At 38.9% G+C, this 21,713-nt stretch overlaps 1 protein-coding gene and 1 pseudogene across 1 annotated transcript in view; both read right to left on the bottom strand.

Moving 5' to 3' along the window:
• LOC111746052 overlaps positions 1–14,173 on the bottom strand; it is a 21,204-nt pseudogene extending 7,031 nt beyond the window's left edge.
• A 1,290-nt stretch (positions 14,174–15,463) lies between these two features.
• The window catches only part of WDR43 (WD repeat domain 43), a 35,274-nt gene continuing 29,024 nt past the window's right edge, over positions 15,464–21,713 (bottom strand). The window contains exons 15-18 of the mRNA XM_023536959.1: positions 20,094–20,207; positions 19,493–19,562; positions 17,181–17,227; positions 15,464–17,078 (exon numbers count right to left, since the gene is read on the bottom strand). Of these exons, the coding sequence (XP_023392727.1) occupies positions 16,887–17,078; positions 17,181–17,227; positions 19,493–19,562; positions 20,094–20,207 (423 nt within the window). The 3' untranslated portion in view covers positions 15,464–16,886. The remainder of the gene's footprint in view (positions 17,079–17,180; positions 17,228–19,492; positions 19,563–20,093; positions 20,208–21,713) is intronic.

Genomic DNA, 21,713 nt, shown 5'->3' with positions numbered 1-21,713 from the left:
ACACTAATTAATGAGTGTACAGGAGGATGAGCTTCCTAACAAATGGTTTCCCCAGGAGGCAGTGAACTCTCCACCCTTAAGAATGTTCGAGAAGCCAGACAGCAACCTTCCAAGATGTTTAATAGGGATCCAGGCTACCCTCCATCCAGCCTCCCATTTCCCAGTCCTACTAAGAACATTTATAGCTCAGTGATTCTGGAATAGGGGTGGAAATGGGACATACAGTCCCCAGCCTTTTCGCAGTTCTGTTTTGTGGAACAAATGGGAATGCCAAAAAAATCTGGTAAAGAATGTTTGGAAAATATGAGTTTAAATAATGCTGAATTATTTTCTCAACTGTACCATGTCTCAGAGCCTTTAATATGTTCTATGCATTGTAATGTGCCAATCTGGGGTAGAGCATGAAGCGATTTCCAAACCTATACGACCATAGACCCCTTTGTTCATGAAATATTTCTTAGGACCAGAGTTTTAAGGAACACATGTTGCAAAGCAATGTTCTGATCTGTCTCAAACTTTTAAGGCGACTAGCTCAGAACTTGAGCCCACTTGAATAACACATTTATAATTCAATTCAAATCATATTTTACCTCTTGGGACCATCAAGGCAAATCAGATCTCAAGAAAGGTACCCAGATGAGTCAGAGCATGTTCTCCCCACCCCCAGCTGATACCAGAAAATCATTATTTCCCTCCAGAAAAGTCATTAGAAGCAGAAGAGGAAGGAAAATGCTTCAGAGAAAAAAATACCCTGAGAAGATATAAAAGCAGCCTCAGGGGTGAGAGAAGAGAGAGGACGCATGTTCCCACCATCAGAAAGCCGATCAAGGATCTCCCTCTGCCACCACCGCCAATCTTTTCTTGAGAATCTATAGTCTACTACCAAATGCAAGATTCTCTGAGCAATTTAAAGTCCACTGCAGAATATGACTGACAAACACTTCTCCAAGCCTCCCACATGCTACCTGAGAAGACAGGTTTCAGGGGAGTTTTCAAAGGTGAGATGTCCCAATCCCAGTTCTGTAGTCTCTAGGTCTGCTGGTCTCCAGCGCTGAACAGTCAGCCAGGGCTCCCTGGGAGGGTGGGTGGGAGGAGGAGAGACACTTATCCTCTCCCAAGAGAAAAACCAGGGCCAACCGGAAGGAGAGCCAGGCCCGATGGTCTCTGGGCACTGGCTCTGTTTGATAGTAAGAAAAGACTCTTATTTCTCACTGTTCCCCTGGGTGACAGTTACCATGGATATAAATCAATTTTTGGTGTCTGCCAGTCACCAGTTGAATATAATGAGCCACGGTCATGCAGAGACACACATGGGAGACAAAGACTGACAGCAAGGCAAGGTCTACCGATGGAGCGGACTCTTATCACCCCTACTTTACAGCTGAGGAAGGTGAGGCTCAAAGAGTTCACCCAGGCAGCAGTGGGTGGGCCAGGATTAAAACCTAGCTTGCCTAGATCCTCAGCAGTTCTTCTGTACCATCAGGACTTCTGGGATCTAGACCCAGCTCTGTCCCTGTGGCCTCATGCCTCTCACTAAATGTCTCTGTACCCCATTTTCTTATCTCTCAAAAGGGAATAAAAATATTTCCCCCGCTTATGTTCTGGGACTGTTATAAGGATCGTGTCAAAGGTGATCCGAATTTGGGGAAAAGAAAAAAAAAAGGAAATTAACAATCTTTAATGATCTACATGTGGCAGAGCAGGTCCATGGTTATGTACAATAGCTATGTCTAATTCCACAAGAAAGATATAGAATCTTCATCCGCCTCACCAGCGTGAGTGTGTCCTGCCTCAATGGCCACAGAAAGGCCATGGCTTCCCACTTCTGTACTTGGGAAAGGTGTCCATCCTAGCCCCCAGATACCCTGCCCCTGAGTCTTCTGTAGCATCCACCACTCTGTCCCACAACCTGGCAGGCAGTTACGAATCCAATATCCTCACTTATAAATGGCTAAAAACAGAACTGCAGATCACATGACAAATCTAAACCCCCAGAGGTGGCCTGCAGAGCAAACCTGGACAAGCTCCTGAAGGCCAGCTGGAATCCTCCTGAAACCGCTCTGTGTGCTGAGTATCCTGATGTTTCATCATTTGTCATTCTTGCCACAAATAGTGATGGCACATTCTTCTGGCAGGATCGAAGAGCAAACATTCTGTTTTCCTCTCATGATGCTCTTCCTGGAGCTCACAGGCTGCTGGGAGATGGCCTCATCCACCCCAGAAGCAGGGTGCGCCTGATTAGGGTCTTCTGAAATACTGACTGTGACCACAGGAGAAGCAGTGGCTCGCTAAAGACCCTGTGGGTAACACGAGGGAGTGTATCTCCCAGGAGCACATCCAGCATGCCCAGTTTTCTAAGGGTGCATATAGGTTGGAGGAGGAAGACAAAAGCATTAAGGACCAAGATGGCCTCGTCTCCACCAAATAGATGCTCTAAGGAAAATGGCAGACTCGGGGCAGGGGGTGGAATAGAGGAATGGGAGAGGAGAGAGACAGAGACGGAGAGAAACAGAAATAGAGAAAGAATACCTATGACATCAGAGGACATCTCTGAGTGTAGAAACCAAGGTGGTCACATCTGGAATGCGCAACGTTATAGGGGGAAAAAAATAACAATTTAACTGTTAAAAAGAGAGATCCTAGCTGGAAAATAGATGAAGACAGAGGGAATAAATGTGCTTAGAGTTGGAAGAGGTGATTTTATACTTGATGTTCTGCTGGCTCTGTGATCTTAGCTATTTTTGTAACATTGCTGAAGTTTCTTACTGAACGCCTGTGTGGGCTGGTTACTGGATACGTTGCAAACTTTATTTCAACTTCACAGCCACTCTCCGATTTGTACCTATCTCCATTTCGTGGATAAGGAAATTGACATTCTAAGAAGGGAAGCGGCTTGCCAAAGATCACAAAGTGCCAGAGACTAGGAGACTAAGGGCCTCACTACTCTAATGCCAACCAGTTTTGTCTCACTCAGTTTCTTTATAGGAAATATAGGCTGCTTCCGATAGGGCCAGTGTGAGGCATTTCATGATAAGAGCTAAAGAGCTTTAATTTTACATATATATAACTTTTTTTTTAGCAGAGTGACCTATTTGTTTGTTTCTTTTTAACTTTAAAGGGTCCAAATTAATAAACAGTCCAGACTTGGACAAATTTTTTAAAATCTCACAATCCATAAAAAAAAATGTTCTCTGTCTTTGCTCACACAAACAATGCAGTTGATGACAAGCCTGTTGGAGGCCTAAAAATGCAATATGTTCTCTGTTAAATAAAATTTTTCTTCCTGCAAACTTTTACATTTGCAAACTTGCAAACTTTTTTAAAAATTATTTTCTTTTACACATGGAAATTCCCAAGTTTGGGGTCTTGCAAATGTCTCTGAACTGCAGCAGGCTCTCCCGTGAAACTCATGAGCTGTCATAATGCAAAGTAAAATGGGTACCATTTGTCCTGTGTTTTGGGGAGTAGACAGTCATTATAAACCATCATTGTGGTGGGGATAATATAATCTTATTTTTATATTTATAGATCTATATGCACATAGAAAATCAGGAAGGAGGAGATTATGGATGATTTTTACTTCAATTGGTATTTCAAGGTTTTCTGCTAAGAACATAGATTATTTATATGCGTTTTTCAATTACTATAATAAAGACTATGTAGCCACATAAAAAAGATCAATAACCAAAAGCTAAATAAGACTTTTCCTTCTGACACGATGGAATAACATAGACCAAATGTGGCCTCCCACAATAAACAATTAGAAAATGAGACAAAATATATGAAACAATTATTTTCAGACATTGGACCACAGGCAGCACGGTGATTCCTGCGGGAAGGGAAACATGAAGGGAGGCCCGAGGAATCCTAGCTTGTGCTTGAAGTCACATTCCAGACCACAGAGCAAGGGAGGGGATCCCCAATCCAGCTGTGTCGAGGAGACAGAGATCCAGGTTCACAGAAGCTGAGGCAGCTGGAAGTTGCAGGATATAATTTTGGCAAAGAGAGAGGTAGGTAGAGAAACAGCTCCAAAAAAAAAAAAAAATCTGCCTAGGAGTTCCCTTGAGTCTTTACTGAATACCGAGATGCTCATGTGTAGAGTGAAATTCCAGGAGGCCAGACAAAGAGCTACCAAGAAACAGTGAGCTGAACAGTTGCTAGATCTCTTATCACATTTAAGTTCCAACTAGCCAGAAAGGACAGTCCTTGTTGGGAACTCAGGGCATTCACTAGGGCACTCAGTGAGGCATATCGTGACACATAAGCAGACCCTAGAGCCATCGCTAAAGAAATAAAGTAAATAAGCCAATAGTGAGATAAGGTGGAATTTTTAAACTATTCGACCGAAAGTTACAAAAAGAGGGAGAGAGGAGGATCAAAGAACAGATGAAACCAATGGAAAACAAATAGCAAAATGGCCACTTAATCCCAATTGCACTGATAACTACATTAAATGTAAATAGTATAAACATTCAAATTAAAAGGAAGAGAGTCAGCAGGACCCAGTTATATGCTGCTAACAAGAAATACACTTTAAAGTTAAAAACACAGATAAGTTAAAAGTAAAAGCATGGAAAAGGTATATCATGCAAACAATAAGCATAAGAAAACTAGAGTGCCTACATTAACGTCATGCGAGGTAGACATTGTTAGGATAAGAGATGTTACCAGGTATAAAGAGAGAGATTTCACAGTGACAAAGAGATTAATTCATTAAGACGATATAACAATCTTAATTGTGTAGCTCCCCAGTAACAAAGCTAGTATACATGCAGCAAAAACTAGCAGAACTGAAGGAAAAACAGACAAATCCACATTTGTAGTTGAATACTTCAATATACCTCTTTCAATAACTGAAAGGACAAGTAGACTTAAAAAGTAGAAAACCTGAACACCATTATCACGCAATTTGACCTAAGTGATATTTATAGAACACTCCACCCAACAATAGTAGGTATACATTCTTTTCAAGAGCATAAGAAACATTCCTCAAGGTAGATCATATACTGAGCCATAAAACAAGTCTCAATAAATACAAATAATTTCAAAAAAAAAAAAAGAGAATTAAGTCATACAGAGGATATTCTCTTACCACAACAGAATTAAATTAGAAATGAATAAAAAAAAAGATCTTTGGGAAAATCTCCAAATATTTGGAAACTAAAAATCACACTTCTAAATGATCCATGAGTCAAAGGAGAACTCTCAAAAGAAAGAGAATTAGAGAATGTTTTGTACTGAATGAATATGAAAACACAACCTACAAAATTTGTGGGGTACAGCTAAAGCAATACTCAGAGGGAAGGTTTAGCTTTTCAAAGCTACACTGGAAACAATTCGAATCTCCATCAACAGAAGGGATAAACAAATTGTGGAGTACCACTTGGCGACAAAAAGAACTATAGCTACATGCAACAGCATCAGTGAATCACCAAAACATGATGCTGCGTATTCTTCACTGGAAACTTGGAATCGAAAGAATATGTTTATATGACTTTATTTGTATGAAGCTCTTGGAAAGATATCTATTCCATAGTGGCAGAAAGCATATCGGTTGTTGCCACAGACTTGTGGGGAGGGGGGATATTTGGGATTAACTGGGAAGATGCACCAGGGAACGTTTTGAAGTGATGAAAATTTTCTATACTGGGATTGTGTCATGGTTATTCAGGTATACAGGTTTGTTAAAACCCATTGAGCTGTACACTTAAAATATATGTTTTTATTGATTGTAAATTATACCTTAGTAAAGAGGTTTGTTTTTTTTTTTCACTAGCATCACTAATAGTGGGACAGTGTTTCATTATGTTGCCCCCTGGTGTGTTGCACTATGAAGTATACCTTCGATGTCTTATCAAAACTATTAAACCTAAATCTAATCAAGCCATAAGATCTGTCTGTTCCACACTATAGCCACTAGCCACATGTGGCTATTTAAATGTAAATTAATACATGAAAATGAAATAAAATTTTAAATTCATTTACTCAGCCACACTCGCTACATTTAAAGGGCTTGATGACCACACGAAGCTAGTGACTAACATATGGGTATTAGCAGAGAACATTTCCATCATCACAGAAGGTTCTATTGGATAGTACCGAGATATAACATCCAAATTATAGAAAATACAAGGGATAGAGGAATGAGTTAAACCCACAATAAGGAAACAATTAAACCCAGACCGTGGTTCATTCTATAGGACAACTGACCTGGTCTCTTCAATCTGTCAATGCCCTAGAAAAAAAACGAAGCAAGAAAAGGGAAGGAGACTGTTTTAGAGCAAAAGTAACTAGAGAAGACTTAACACCCATATCCTATGAGTGAAATTTGACTGGATTCTGGTTTGAAAAAAGCCAGCTATACAAATATTGGTGGGATAATTTGGAAAAATTAAATATTAACTGGATATTAGATGACATTACAGAATTACGATTTGATTTTTTGATGTAATATTGGTAATGTGATTATGTTGGAGGTCATAATTTTAGGAACTTCACACAAGTATTTAGGAGTAAAGTGTCATAACCATCCTCAATTTACTTTCTAGAAGATCAGCAAAAATAAACATATGTACACAAATGTAGATGAAGCAAAATATAGCAAAATATTAATAATGTTTTAACCTAAGTGGTGTGCATACAGATAATTAACTATTCTTTTCACTTTTATATATATTGGAAATTTTTGTAAATTGGGGAGAGAAGTTAAGTGAAAATAACATTTTTTTCCCACCATCACTGACACAATGTAAAATCATGGTTTTCATGGAAAAAGTCTACAGGGGAAATTAAAGCAGTTGGTGTACGGTATGTGTGATTTTTCTCTGATTTTAGCTTTATTATTATTACTTTACTTTTGACGGAAACACAGAAAGGGAAACATCAATTCAAAGCTTCCTGTGCTCAGCAATTCCTACAGATTAAGAGCTGCGGCCGCCCTTCCTGTCAGCTGGGCATTTTGTCAGGCTGGTGTTTATAGGCTGGGGGTGGGGAGTGCGGGTGGTGGGTCCGGGCAGAATGCAGGTAGACCAGCTGCCTCCTGTGTGGCCACTGCCTGAATCAGTGCATCCTGAGATGCTAGCCCACTGCCTGGAGACTCAATCTCCTCCAAACTGGGATTCGCTTCTGGGTTCCCCTCATGATGCATGTCGCTGGGCTAGAGACAGTCAGGCTTTGCTTCAGGACCTGGACACCAGAAAAGAAAGAGAACTGGAGTGCCTCGAGTTTCTCTGGGCCACCCCAGAAGGCTACAGTTACGCAGGAAGAGATCACAACTAGCAGCTTTTCCTCAAGATGCTTGGGCTGCGATAAGAAATTTGCACAAAGCAAAGCTGGCACCTAGTGGTTGTTTTTCATATTGACATTGTCCTTCTAACCAGAACCGGGGCAATCTAGATAGGCATGGTGAAGATGAGAGAAAATGTCATGACAGCACCTGGCTCTAAGTGCACCCACTAAACTAAATATAATCAAGCAAAAGCTATAAGCAGTACACACACGTGCACTCTGAACTCCACACACAAACTGTCTGGTGAGGGAGAAAGGACCATTTGGGGATATCTCAGAACATTTTGCCATAGGCTCTCTGTTGTTCAAAACTGATTTTGATGTCTTAAAACTAGATAGCCTCCCACACTTAATTGAATCAAGGACCTCAGATCCAAGGTGTTCGCGTTTCAGGCTTGTAGAACGCACCTATTAAGTATCTATTTGTCACTCATTTAAATCATTCTTGCTTCCTAGAAGGTTCTCCCTCAGGCCTAGGCCAATGTACTCAAGTCTTCAATCCCGATCCCTGGCTGGGAACCGATCCATCTCTCCTTTCTCATGGCTTCCGCAGCACTTTACTTGTGAAAGTAAATGACATTTTCTTCATTCTACTTGGTATTCTAATGAGTTGTTTATATCTCCTTACTCATCCCCATCTCTAAATCTAAGTGCCATATATAAGTCCTAATCCCAGGGACATTGTTGTGTGTCAAATGCAATCAGCTGTGTGCAAAGCACTGAACACTCGCCCGTGAGAGAAGAGGGGCAAAAGACATTCCTTCCCATTGAAGAGATTCTCATCTATGTATATCCCCGGGCCTTCCCCATCCTACTGAACTGGAGGCCTAAATTAACACACAAAATTATTCTTTCGTGAGGTAGGAGTTTGCTAAATACTATGTGTCTTTCCTAAGTAGGACGTTTAGCCACACACACTCTTAAAGGAGCAACTAGATCACGACTTCAATGTAACTGCCCCAGCATGAGGAAGCAGAAGCCAGAGCCACCATTCCCATTTTTTTTTAAAGTCATTATATTATATTCCTATCAAATGAGAAAAGTCAATTTTAATGTTATAACATTCCATGATGAAATCAACTCTCTTAATCTATTGGTTTATCTAGAGCCCAGCCAAAATTACCATCGGATTTATTTTTATCCTGGCGGTTTCTCTGGAGTTTCCGAGTCAGTCAGGGTGGGGCCCAGCAATCTGTGCCTTAGCCAGCGCTACCGTTGATCCCGATGCAGCTTAAAAGAATAAGGTAGTTAGTTCTATATTACTAACTTGGAAAGACCTCCAAGATATAGCAGGTAATAAAAAGCAAGTCCAAGTTGCAGAATTCTACATACAGTATGACACCATTATGTGAGAAAAAATACTTATTTTCTAAGAATATATCTGTATGTATGAAATGCACAGAAAGACTTGCAGAAGTCCAAACTCTACAATCACAATGGCTCGCTCCGCATGTAACCCTTGCAAGCTGGGAAAGGTGATCTGGGAAGGTGGGCAAAGTTAGCTTAGCCTTATGTCATGTTTTCCTCCTTTTTTACAAGAATGCATTTCTATATTTACTTGTCTAATTAAAATTTATTTTTTAATGAGGTACCTAGAGTAATCAAATTCATAGACAGAAAAAAGAACAGTGGTTGCCAAGGGCTGAGGGAAGAGGGATATGTGAAGTTGTGTTTAATGAATACAGAATGTCAATTTGAGAAGATGAAAAAGTTCTGGAGATGGTGGTGTCAATTTGAGAAGATGAAAAAGTTCTGGAGATGGTTTCACAACGATGTAGATCTATTTAATGCCACTGAATAAAAACTTTTAAAAAATGATTAAAATGCTCAACTTTACGTGTATTTTATAATTTGAAAAATAAAACAAAAATATATTTTTTAATGCTTAGGCCGAGGTAGAAACTAGCTCAGCTCACAATGAAATTACCTTTTGGTAGGAAGACTGCCCTCTTCACAGAGGTGGACTCACAGAAGTCACCCATGTGATGTGATACTGCCCCAGGCATGGGTGACACCTGAATCAAGATAGAGCCACAGTGTCTCCCAGGACTGGGCAATATGCACTGCCTCAGGCTCCCAACAGGAAAGAGAGAACACACTTAGGGTATCTGAGGAGAGTTTCACAGACGACTTACAAAGGTGTGAGTAGAGTTCAGGAAACAAGCAGGGGAGGATGAGGCCTTCTAGGGCCGGTGAGAATGGAAAGCAGCCTTTAAACTGGAGCCATAAAGGAGCCAAGTGGGCGTGGGGAGGGACTCTTACTGGACTCCCACTAGAGTTAAGGCACAGGTGGAGAAACGCAGCAGCTCTGGCCAAACCCAGCACAGAGCTCACCAGGGCAATAAATACTGACCTCACCTCCCACCCTCCAATGTATTCCAGGACCACCTACTGGCTGATCCCAACCAGGAGCCAGGCAAGAGAGCCAGGCTGACAGTTGTAAAACTCAGCCTCCTAGGGCATAGAGCAAGCAGATGGAGGAGAGAGGTGGAGTGTGGATCTGGAGAAGCAGAGAATACCCAGCTTTCCTGAGAGTCAGCAAGTGGCCGGATTATAGGACGGTAAGGCAGCCAAAAGACAGGGAGAGAGAACTATGAGGCAGCAGGACAGCAGATGAGGCCCGAAGATTCTTTCCCTCTGCTCCCCCGGATCCCCTCCTGAGCCCCAGCTGTTTCCCTATTACTGAGGTTCTTCAAAATTGTAACACATTTATTTTGTTTACACTGCCTCTAGTTTTTTTTTTCTTACAACCAAAGAATCTTTTCTTGATAATATGGAATGAAAAAGCAAAACGAATGGCAAAGAGGTATAAAGATACCAACAGTAAGAATGAATTATGAAGCTACCAGAGTTCAAATGGACTAATATGGATAGCACAGAAACAGACCTACCACGTGACAAAGCAACACAAGTCTATGGGCTCGAAAAAAGTGTTTTTCCCCTTTGCGCTGCTGTAACAAATTACCGGACTGGGTATCTAGAAACGAATAAATATTTATTTTTCATAGTTCTAAAGGCTGAGAAGCCCAAAATCAAGGTGCCAGCAGATCCGGTACCTGGTGAGAACCTGATTCCCGGTTTGCAGATGGGCAAACCATCTCCTCGTATTCTCACACTGCAGAGAGCAGAAAGGAACCAGCTCGTGTCTCTTCTTACAAGGGCACTAACCCATCATGAAGGCTCCACTTTCAGGGCTTAATTACCTCCCAAAGGCCCAAATATCTCCAAATATCATCACATTGGGGATTAGGGTTGCCAGCATATGGATTTGGGCGGGGAGCCAAAAGGTCAGTCCATAGCAAACTATTCAACAGTGTGGAGAAACTGGTGGTGTGTGCGGGGAGAACCCTAAGTGAGAGCCTCATCTCACTGATACACTGGAAAGAATTCCACACGGTTTAGAGAAGCAGCTTTCAATATCTTACCCACAGAAACACACTTTACCTTGCAACCTAATACATACATCCCCCTCTAAAACGACTATCCTTAACTGCATGCAATGCACTATTTCCCATATTAATTACCTTTCTGCTTTGAAAAATGGTGGTTACAAACCCATTTTATTTCACAGTCAATGCACTGATAAATCACAACCAGTTACTACAAAGGTAAGTGGTTTTTAAAAATGATAAACATAAAGCAACTAGGACAAAATACAGGGATTATCTTCCTAGGGGCAAGTTTTTTAAATTTAAGAAAACTATAAAGAAAAATAACATTGAAAAAAATGAAAAGGCACATGGACAATAGACTAGTGGTTATCAGAGGGTGGGGGAGGGGCAGGAGGGAAGTAGGCAGAGGAAAAAATTTTAAATCATTTCTTCAATTAAAACAATAAATTAATTTAAAAAACTAAAAGGCAAATTGAGGAAAATATCTGTAGCATGTTTGGCAAGGGATGAATAGCTTTCAAATATACAGCCTTTACAGGTAAAGAAAACAACCCCTTTAAGCATGGACAAGGGCCTAAACCCACAATAAAGAAATACAAGTGCCAATGAAAAAAGCAGGTGAACTGAGGTTCATGATGAAATGGAAACACAAGCACTGCTTATGGGGCTTAAAATCGATATAACCTTTCTGGAAAAGTGTTTTGGCAAATATCTTAAGTCTGAAGGGAATATTCATGTATTTCATTAAGTAACACTACTCCTAGGATTACCTCATAAGGATATAGTTAAAGAAAACTGTAAGAATGTTCACTGTAGCATTACTTACAAATTATAATAGAATGTTTAAAGTGTAACATGGGTAGAATACTAAGAACCACAAGCATCATTATTTCAAAGGATAATTAACTATGCAATATGTGAAAGGATAAAATATGTATTAAGATTCCAATTTCATAAGAAAAATGTGTGTGCCCTCATGCAAAGACAAAAAGATTAAAAGGAGACACACCAAAACATTATAAATGGTTTTCTCTGTTAATATGATTTTATATAATCCTTCTCTATGCTTTTTGGTATTTTCCAAAATTTACTGAATGTCTTTACTTTTTATACAATAGATTTGAAAAATATATTAAAAGGGAGATTTGATTCTCTTTTCACCTGTGGAAAAAGGTGACCGTGTTCATCCATAAGGCTCTGTCTTAAAAGTGCCACAAAAAGGACTTTTCCATAAAACTTGTGCTCCACCCTCCCCTCCTATATTGGAAAATGTCTGACAATGAATGACGATCCCTTCATCAGATGCTGTGCTTTGGTGTTCGGTGTCCCGCATTGTCCCATTTGATTCTCACAGCATCCTTGTGACAGACAGCATTGTTATTCTCCTGTTACAGACCAAAGAAGAAATTAAGGAGATTGATCTTTGCCAGGCTGCCATGGGGACCCAGAACTGGAGCCTCTGGCACGAAATCTGGTCTCTCCACTACATGTTTACCCTCTTTCACCCCCTGGACCTGATCCTATCATAAAAATGACCAATTAAGAGACTGTGTCAGTTACGCGACTCTGCAAATGTATTTAATGCCACAGAACTCTATACTTAAAAATGGTTAAAAGGTACATTTTATATTTTACCACAATAAAAAGGAGAGGGCAGACTTTGTTAAGAATAACAAGGTCAAAATTTGGCTAAAATTAACAAGTTTCTTAGATGTAACTACATTGTGGTGGTACCCACGGTCAGGAGCAAGCTGCCCCCTAAATTATTGGAATGCACCCTAACCTGCAGTCCTAAATGGGTGCCTGAGGAGATGCAAAACACCACCGTCACCACCACAGTAATTGTCCTGTTGAAAGGATAAGAGTCAGTATGAAATGAGAGGACCAACCTCTTCAGTAAGGACAACTGTCCACTACTCTTAGCCATTAAGACCATCCAATTCATTTCTCTTATTCCAATTCTACACTCTGGTTCAAAGACCATCTTTCAATTATAAAACTGGTTTACTGTGTGACCTTCCTATGCAGAAGGAAGATATTTCACCAGCCAACATGCACACTGCTCTCTGTGGTGTTCTCACTACGAATAAATGCACCATTTAAATATCAGTTCCTCTTGGAAGCCTGGTTAATGATTCTACCACGAAATTGCATCAACTCTAGGGACAAGGGCAAAATTAAGTTTCTGAACCTGTGAAGCTGTGGCCGTTTTGAAACATCGTGACCAAACAGGGTCAGCTAAGGCAGCTGCCAAGTTGTCTGACTTCACTGACTGCATTGCCAGGAAACCACACCCTTTCAAACCAGAACAAATGAAAGTACAACAGGGCCCAGGGCAAGCCTGTAACAAAATGCTTTTGTATTTATTTGTTAGGAAACCCATTATAACTTTCGCATCCCCAAAGTGTAATACATTTCCTCCCCCTTTGAGGCATTATTACCTAGAAAGGATGTGCCAACCAATTTTTAAAGTGGTGATTTTCAACTTTCAGATTTTTCATTTGATATTCCTCACCTCCTAAAGTTTATAAGTGCAATTTATAAGTGCCGTTCTCAGAACTATTTTCACATTAAAAATTACCCATATATGTATGAAAATCTATTACAGTACTGACGACCAGTAGATAACCTAGTTTTTTCACACCCGTCAGCCAGCCCTGTATAGAAGAGTGAGCACCATCTATCCCATGTTTTCTTCCATACTATTGCCAATTTGAATGATGACTGTTAATCCATTTACACTGCTATGGTCTCTCATTCTGCCAGTTTTGTGATCCAGTGTACAATTTAGTCGCACAATGGTTCAGCACGAGGGACAGTGCTGTGGTGCCACAAAGGTGAACACATTAGATTAAAAGGGAAACAAATTTTACACCCGAGTTGCCTTCCAAGAAAGGATCACAAATGGTCATATGAGGGGCATCACAAAAGCCACTGCAGCCTGGGAGGATTCATCAGTAGTATCAACTACAGCTGAAAGAACCGCAGTGAGGGTTGTCATGAATTCAGATTAAATTCTTCCTACCTCTCCACATCGTGTCCCTTGGAGTTTCTCAGCTCTCCAAAGGAGCACCAGGCCTGGGTGCTCTTCCTATGTACACTCACTCCCTCGGGAAGCTCATTCAGTTTTGTGTTTACTGTCACTTACACGGCAATACTGAATCTCTACCTCCATCCCGAGGAACTCAGTTCGCAAGTCAACTGGGTATGTCCACATTCCTAATAGATAACTCTAACTCAACATGGCCAAAACCCAACTCCTGGTCTCCCCTCATAAACCTCCCCTCTGGCAAAAAACACTTGGGAGTCATTTACTTGACTCCTTCCTTGTTTTCACACATCACAGGAGATCCCATTAGCTCTAAATTCAAAACAATACCCCAAACCAACCAATTCTCACCAACTCCATTACTGCCACACTGGTCTAAGTCACGTTCATCTCTCACTCTCCCTTTCTCACTCATCATGTTGGTCTCCCCTCCAACAGCAGACATGCTGGCTGTAAGGCCTTTGCTCGTGCTGTTTCCTCTGCTAGAACATTCTTCCCCAGATACCTACTTAACGTCTTCACCTTATCTATGTTCAAACCCTGTCTTCTCAAAAGGCCTTTCCCAATTTTCTTACTCCACTTTATCCCCCCATAAAAGTTACCACCTTCTAACACACCACATTAAATTACTCATTATACACTGTTTATTGCCTAACTCCCTCGTAGAATGTCAGCTTTTTTTTTAATTGCTGTTTTTCAGTGACGTATACCAAGCAACCAAGTAATTCCCAACACAGAGTACGCAATTAGTAAAGTATTTGTTAAATGAATGAATATGCAACTTCCACACGAATTATAACAGCTTTATGGATGAGATCAATGTACCCAATGTTCTCACTACCAAGATCCCATTTTGGACGTGCAAACTTCCCTCTGCACGAAGGCTCCAAAAGCCCCAACTTAGTCTCAACATCTCCTTATGCCACGACATACTGATATACTTATTTATATCCAAAGAACTCATCTTTACAAATTAACTTCAAATACCACCACCTATTTAGTACTCTTGACAAAAACATTACGATCAGAATTATAAGGAAACAATCGCACAAACCCAGATTGTAGGACATTTCGAGACATGGCTTAATTTGACTCATTTAAGTATCAAAATCATCACACACACAGATATATACACACTCAGATATATACACACTTGGGAATAACTACATTAACAGAGCAACGTGACAAATAGTGTGATCTTTGACTTGATAATGGATAGTTAATTTTTCAAAAAACAAAGTTGGGAATAAAAATTCACCTCACAAAAAAACACCATCACACACACAACTCTGTTGTCTAGATTAGCAGTGGAACAGTGAGAAACCCTGAAACTAGAAAACCTTCTTTGTAACAAACCTAACTTTAGATTTGTCTAAACCAAAAAATTATTAGTAAGCAATAACTACACAGGCCTTACTTCTTCAGGCCGTCGGGTATACAGGAAATCTGACTCGCAGGCCACAGAACAGGAATACAAGAGCATGTGTATCCTTGAGACGTCACTGCAGTCTTGGGCTGCAGCAGTGCAACCCAGCCAAGTGGGACTGCATCATGAAACAACCACTAGATAATGACAAAAGTTCTTGGTCCTTTCACTTCATTACAAATTCTGTATTATCCAACAAGCCTTGAAAACATTCACCTATTAATACTGGTAGAATAAGATTGTTTTTTTAAAACATTCACACAAGCCCAAACATGTGGCTGTTTCTCTACATATACCACAAGACAAGCACTGGGTAAAGATGAATATTTATTCACTTTACAAAGAGAATGGTATTAAATCCCCATAAACAGCTCCATTTATAGACAAATATAACTGTACATTATAACAGTAGCTGGCTCAAACTTACTTTACCAAGATGCTTATATGGCTCCAGCTTTATTAGTTGAGCACAAAAATCTCTGTTCTGCCACTGATGTTAAAAAGTCCCTCAAAGATGATGGGTTTTGTGTTTTACATATTCACAGGTGGGAAAATAAAGCCATCTCCCCAGCCCCTCCTTAGGGTTGAGCTTCTATCTGCATGTTCCCTAGAGAGCACTGAACAAATACTGGCTCATTCTTTAAAAAAAATTACTGATAATTCGAAAAGGCTTTTATAGCACACCAAAATACTTATTTATACATACATAAAAAATCTTGAGTCAGATTTATTATTTTAGAGGTAAATAGATACCCTAACACTGCCAAAAGTGGGTAATGAAAAGGAAGGAAAACATTAAATTACTGAATTATAAAAATATTTTCTTTGGAAAAAAAAAATTCCAACAAGGTTATCATTAATATCTAAAACCAAAGAGAAAAAATAAACAATTGTTCTTTGATCCATTAGTTATTTAAATAAAAATGAAAACCTCTTCAAAAGCAGCTATAACTGAATTTTTTTAAAAGGTGCAGGTAATGAGCACTTCTAAATCTATACACTGATGATTCTTTACAGGCAACTTGCAGTCAAGAAAAAATCCTTAATATGGCTAACTCTTTAGTTTTTTAATTACCATAATTTTGAGTTTTTAAAAAATATTTCACATGACAGCTTAAAAAATTAAGTGGCTGTTTTAGGGAAGCACTCCAAATATTCAATCTGATTATTACAGTTAACAGACAAGCTAGGGACACTGGTGATTTTATTTTTTAATCACAATCATTTTAACTCCAGTTTTTAGTTATTCATTCATATTTTAGGAAAATGTACCAAATTAAAATTTTTTTCATTAGTGCTGTTTCCATATCTGGATCTGATGAAAGATACCAACCTGATAAAAGAGCTGACTCTTTCACAAAAGTCCAGTTCTTGAACCCCTACCTGGGAAATGCCTTTATCTTCACTTATGTCAATTCTTGGTATAACCAATCACACTAGGATATTATATTATAAAAATATACCATATATTGGACACTCATGTCAGTACATTGCAGAAAATGTGTCTATTTACTGTGTAAAGTTTATTAACATTTGAATGAAACACTCTTATTTACACAGTTAAGTCTGGGGTGCTCGAGACAGTAAGGTGGCACTGGAGCCACCATTAGGAATTTGGAAATGTACAACAGTCCTTGGCATCCTGTCACAGAGACAACCCTGCCCAGGAGAACTCGGCAGCACTGGGGAAGGGGAGCCAGAGTTTATACAGTTTAATCGGCTTGTTTTGTCTTCATTCTTCTTCACTTTCATTTTCAGGATCTAAATCAGAATCTCCATTTAATTCCTTTTCACTTGTCACATCTCTGTCCTCACCATTTTCTTCATCTTTTTCTTCTGCATCCTCATCTTCCTCTTCATTCTCTTCATCAACATCTTCATCTTTTTCACTTTCTTCCTCTTCTTCATCTTCATCCCAATTATCCTAGTAGAAATATCAAGCAAAGAAAGTACTCATGAAGGCCTTGTTTTTACAGAGTTTACAGTAATAAAAGCGGGTTTATGTATCTGCAAACAAATTACTCACATCAGAATCCTTATCTATTTCATCATCAGACTCCTCCTCAGAAGATTCTGTAAAGGGGAAAAAAAACCAGCCTTAATTTTGTTCATAGCAGAGAACATAGCCATGAAAACTAAAAAGAATCAGATTCCTAAATTTACTTTCAGAAATATTATATTCGACCATCATCTAAGAAGTAACATTTATCTGCATAAAAGCGCACTGTATTATTCCATCAAGATCTCAATGAACAGGATAAAGTACCCAAACCCTAACAAAATCCATTAAAAAAAAGCCGAGGATGTGGAAAAGAGAGAACCTAGTACAAAGTGGATGGGAATGTAATTTGATGCAGCCACTATGGAAAATAGTATGGCGGTTCCTCGAGAAATTAAAACTAGAACTACCATATGATCCATCGATTCTACACTGGGAATATACTGAAGGAAATGGAATCGGGATCTCAAAGAGATATCTACACCCCCATGTTCACTGCAGCATTATTCATAATGGCCAAGGTATGGAAACAAGCTAAGTGTCTGCCAAGAGATGAATGTGTAAAAAAAATGTGGTGTATATATACAATGGAATATTATTCAGCCATTAAAAAAAAGGAAATTCTGCTATTTGCGACAATATGATGGACCATGAGGGCATTATACTAAGTGAAATAAGTCAGACAAAGACAAATACTGTGTGATCTTACTTTTATGTGGAATCTAAAAAAACCAATCTCAAAGATACAGAGAAGATTGGTGGTTGCCAGTTAGGGGAGGGGCGGCAGATGAGGAGTTGGGGAAATGGGTAAAGTCAAAGGTACAAACTTCTGACTATAAATAAATCCTGTGTACATGACATTCAGCATGGCGACCATGGTTAGCAATGCTGTATTATATTTACTTGAAAGTTGCTAAGACAGTAAATCTTGAAAGTTCTCATCAGAAGAAAAAATTTTTAACTATGTGTAGTAATGAATGTTAACTAAAATTATAACTATATTGTGATCAACTCACAATATATACATATATTGAATCATGTTGTACATCTAAAAAATACAATGTTATACATTAATTATAGCTCAATAAAACTGGGGAAAAACTTGCAAAAAGTCTAGTTAACTCATAAAGGTATGCTTTTATGTCCTTCAATTATGTTCTGTAATTTATGAAGGTTTTGTTTCACTTTTTAGATGTATTTCTAGGTACTCGTAGCTTTCTGATTGCTATGGATGAGATCTTTTCCCAGCACATTTTGACTGGGTCATACATTAGTGGACATGCATTACTGTGACAAAATCCTACCAAGTCCTTTCTGTTGTTCTTGGTATCCAGTAAACTTGCTTATTTATATACCTCATTAGTAAAGGTGTGACTCTAGATTCTGCTGTATTTTCTATGTGAAGAATAACTACTACAAAGTTCAATGTTCTAGAATTCATTTCTTTCATATAGTACTAGGCAGGATATCCAGGAGCAATAAAAGGTACACTACTGTCTTGTTCCTGACTCTATGGGAATGCTTCTTAACTTGATGTTTGATGTAGACTAAGGAAATCCCCTTAAATTCCTAGGTTGCTTAGATTATCAAATAATGAGATACATTCAATTTTACAGAATTCTTTTTATATATCTATTAAGGTAATATATAGTGTTCCTCATTAAACTGTTAATATGGTGACTACATTAAAAGATTTCTTGATACTAAATCAACTTGCAATCTTTAAATAAATTCTATTTGATAATAACATTATTTTACTTAATCATTTCTATAATCGATTTGCTATTTAGGATATTTGAGGATTGTCTAAACTGTTATTTTCTTGACTACCCTTGTCTAGCTTTGACTCATAAAATGCCTAAATTGTTTGTATATGACAAAAATGACTTGTTCCTTGAAAGGCTGATAAAATTCATTTACAAAACCTCTGTATCTGGTACCTTGTGAGGTCAAGTTTTGATTAAATCAATTTTAAAGCAATTGGTTTATTCAAGGTTTCTGTTATTTTTAAGTCACTTTTGGTCACTGATGTTTCCTAAAAAGTTACTTACATCATCTAGGTTTTTTTAATATATTGGCATAAAGTTTATTCAGTGTTCTTGTTTTTAAATTTCTTCCCTAACTAATGCCCTTTTTTGTTACTGTTAACTCTATTTGTGCCTTTCCTTTTCTGACCTGATTACATTTTTGCTACAGGCTCGCCCATTTTCTCAGAGAAGGTATGCTAAAGCATGATCTTATTCACATTGATGCTTTTATAACATAAGGTAACAGAACTGAGTCGATGTGGAAAACTAAACGTAGGGGTAGGCTGACTCTCCCCTGCCCCCAAGCTTTACCTTCTTCATATACCAATTTTGCCTTCTGTTCAGGACAAATCATTCCCTTTGTTTTTTCTGATGCTGTAACCTGAAAGACAATAAAATGCTATTATGAAGTAGAGTGTAAGCTTATCTCAAGTATTATCACAACCACCACATCCAACCTTCTCCAATAGTAAATTCACCCTTAACCACTATAATGGATGACCTCAATATGAAGTAGATCAAATACAGGGGAAAAATCAAATTAATCAAATAAAAGAAAGAAAGAGTTACTCTATAAATGTTGAAAAACCTTTTAAAATGATCAGAATTTCTTCCCATGCCAAAAATTTTAACTATATAAATACCCTGTACCTTTTTGTTCATAGTACCACAACCATCCTAAATGTATTACCAACTGAAATACAAGGAGAACCGTTAATTAAAACTTGAAGTAGACACAACTAAGTTTACTTACTCTCAAAATAAATAACATTTACAAGTTAGAAGACTAGATCCTGATTTACCCATTTCCTACTGAAACAGGGAGCATTCAATGTTCAGATAAATGATCCTTATTCCCCTCTCCATTCCTATCATATCCAAGTTTTAGCCCAAAACAATTTGGTTTACTCACTTGTGTGATTAGAAGGATAAGCTTTCCGTGAAGATGGGAGAGTTTCTGAAAAGTTTTTACTCTGCTTTCCATTAACTGGTATAGTGTCCCCAGCTGGGGTACCAGGTCAGGCAACTAAGAAATAAAATCATTTGATACTATTAAGACATAATATAGATAATAAACATACAAATCATGATCAGATATGCCTAGGTATTTAGCCACTGCACCACAAGCATCTGCTTGCCCATATGCCTAGGTATTTAGCCACTGCACCACAAGCATCTGCTTGCCCTTTCCAGTGACAGTGGCTGGTTATGACACAGCCTAGTAAAATCTCAGACTTTCAGAGGCTTTCAGAGGCTTTCAATGTCCTAACAGCATAATATACTACATTAAAAAAAAAAAAAAACGAAACAAGATGAGAAAGAGAAACTGCAAGGTAAGACAAAGTACAGGGTGAGACTTCTTTTTACTGATCCTGTTATTTCAGAGCAAGTCAACAGAAAGAAAACACTAAATAAAAAACACCCCTACCACATACCCTTGGGTTAAATGGACAAATTTCCTTTGAAATTTACTCTGATATCACATTATCTACCTCATCCATAAGGCCCCAAAAGCCAGAGGAAATCTTTTACAACTTCAGAGATCAGCAGGACAGAGTACAGAGCTGACCTTACAGCATTTCAAACAGTGTTAATCCCCTGAATCACACTTAAGAAATTAAAGCAGTCAATTCTTACTTGTCCCTCAGAGCTACAGAAAAAGAGACACCACTCTTTGCCTTTAATTAGCCTTACCTGCCCTATCTCTGACACTTTAGTGTAAATAAAAGTGTTTCATTCAAATGTTAACCTTTAAACAGTAGACAAAAAATGAAAACAAAATTTAATGTGACTGCATTTTGATTACCATAATCTCCATTTTATTTGTCCCTACTCAGACTATAAGCTCCAGGAAGATGAGAACCAGAGGGTCTGATACAGTACCAAAGCCTGCCTGCCTAGCATAGTCAAGCTATGCTAGGAGGCAGGTTCAAGCTATCTCGTTATGAAGGAAAAAAAAAATAAAAGGTGGGAGGGGAAAGCGCTGTTTTCTGAGGAGAAAGAATTGCTGTGGGTTGTCAGTCTTCCCTAGGCCAAAATTCTTTTGTCTGTTTTACTATGACCTTGAATGTTACACAACTTCTACTCCAGTAGCTAGACCTCAGGAGTCGATTGCAAAAGGGATTTCACTACAAGGCCTCCTAGGGCTCTTTTTACTTCTAAGCAAGTAACTCGGGTCACAAAATGCATGCTGTCCTGTTTACCAGGCAGAGTCCCAAGCCTCAACGCTTCCACTGATCTTTCCCTGCCCGTCACCATGCTTCTCAGCCACTCTACACATCTGTGCAGCAATTCATCCGCCCAAACTCCCACAGGCTGGGAAACCCAATGTCCAGTCTTACTGTTTGTCTCTTCCCCCATTCTGACATCTAACACAAAGAACAAACTGCTGACCTCAAAGCAGCTTTTCCAAGAGTTTTCCTTATTTCAAACTACTGAGGGCAGAAAGAGCCTGAGACAGAGAACAAGGGTAGTGATCAGAAAGGAGCTGGGCGAAACTGTGTTAAAAAGGAAGAGCTACAGTTAAAAGAGC

This window comes from Pteropus vampyrus, unplaced genomic scaffold (assembly GCF_000151845.1).
Source record: "Pteropus vampyrus isolate Shadow unplaced genomic scaffold, Pvam_2.0 Scaffold173, whole genome shotgun sequence".
NCBI classification, from domain to species: Eukaryota; Metazoa; Chordata; class Mammalia; order Chiroptera; family Pteropodidae; genus Pteropus; species Pteropus vampyrus.
Note: the sequence above shows the minus strand (reverse complement) of the source record. Positions and strands in the feature narration are given on the sequence as shown.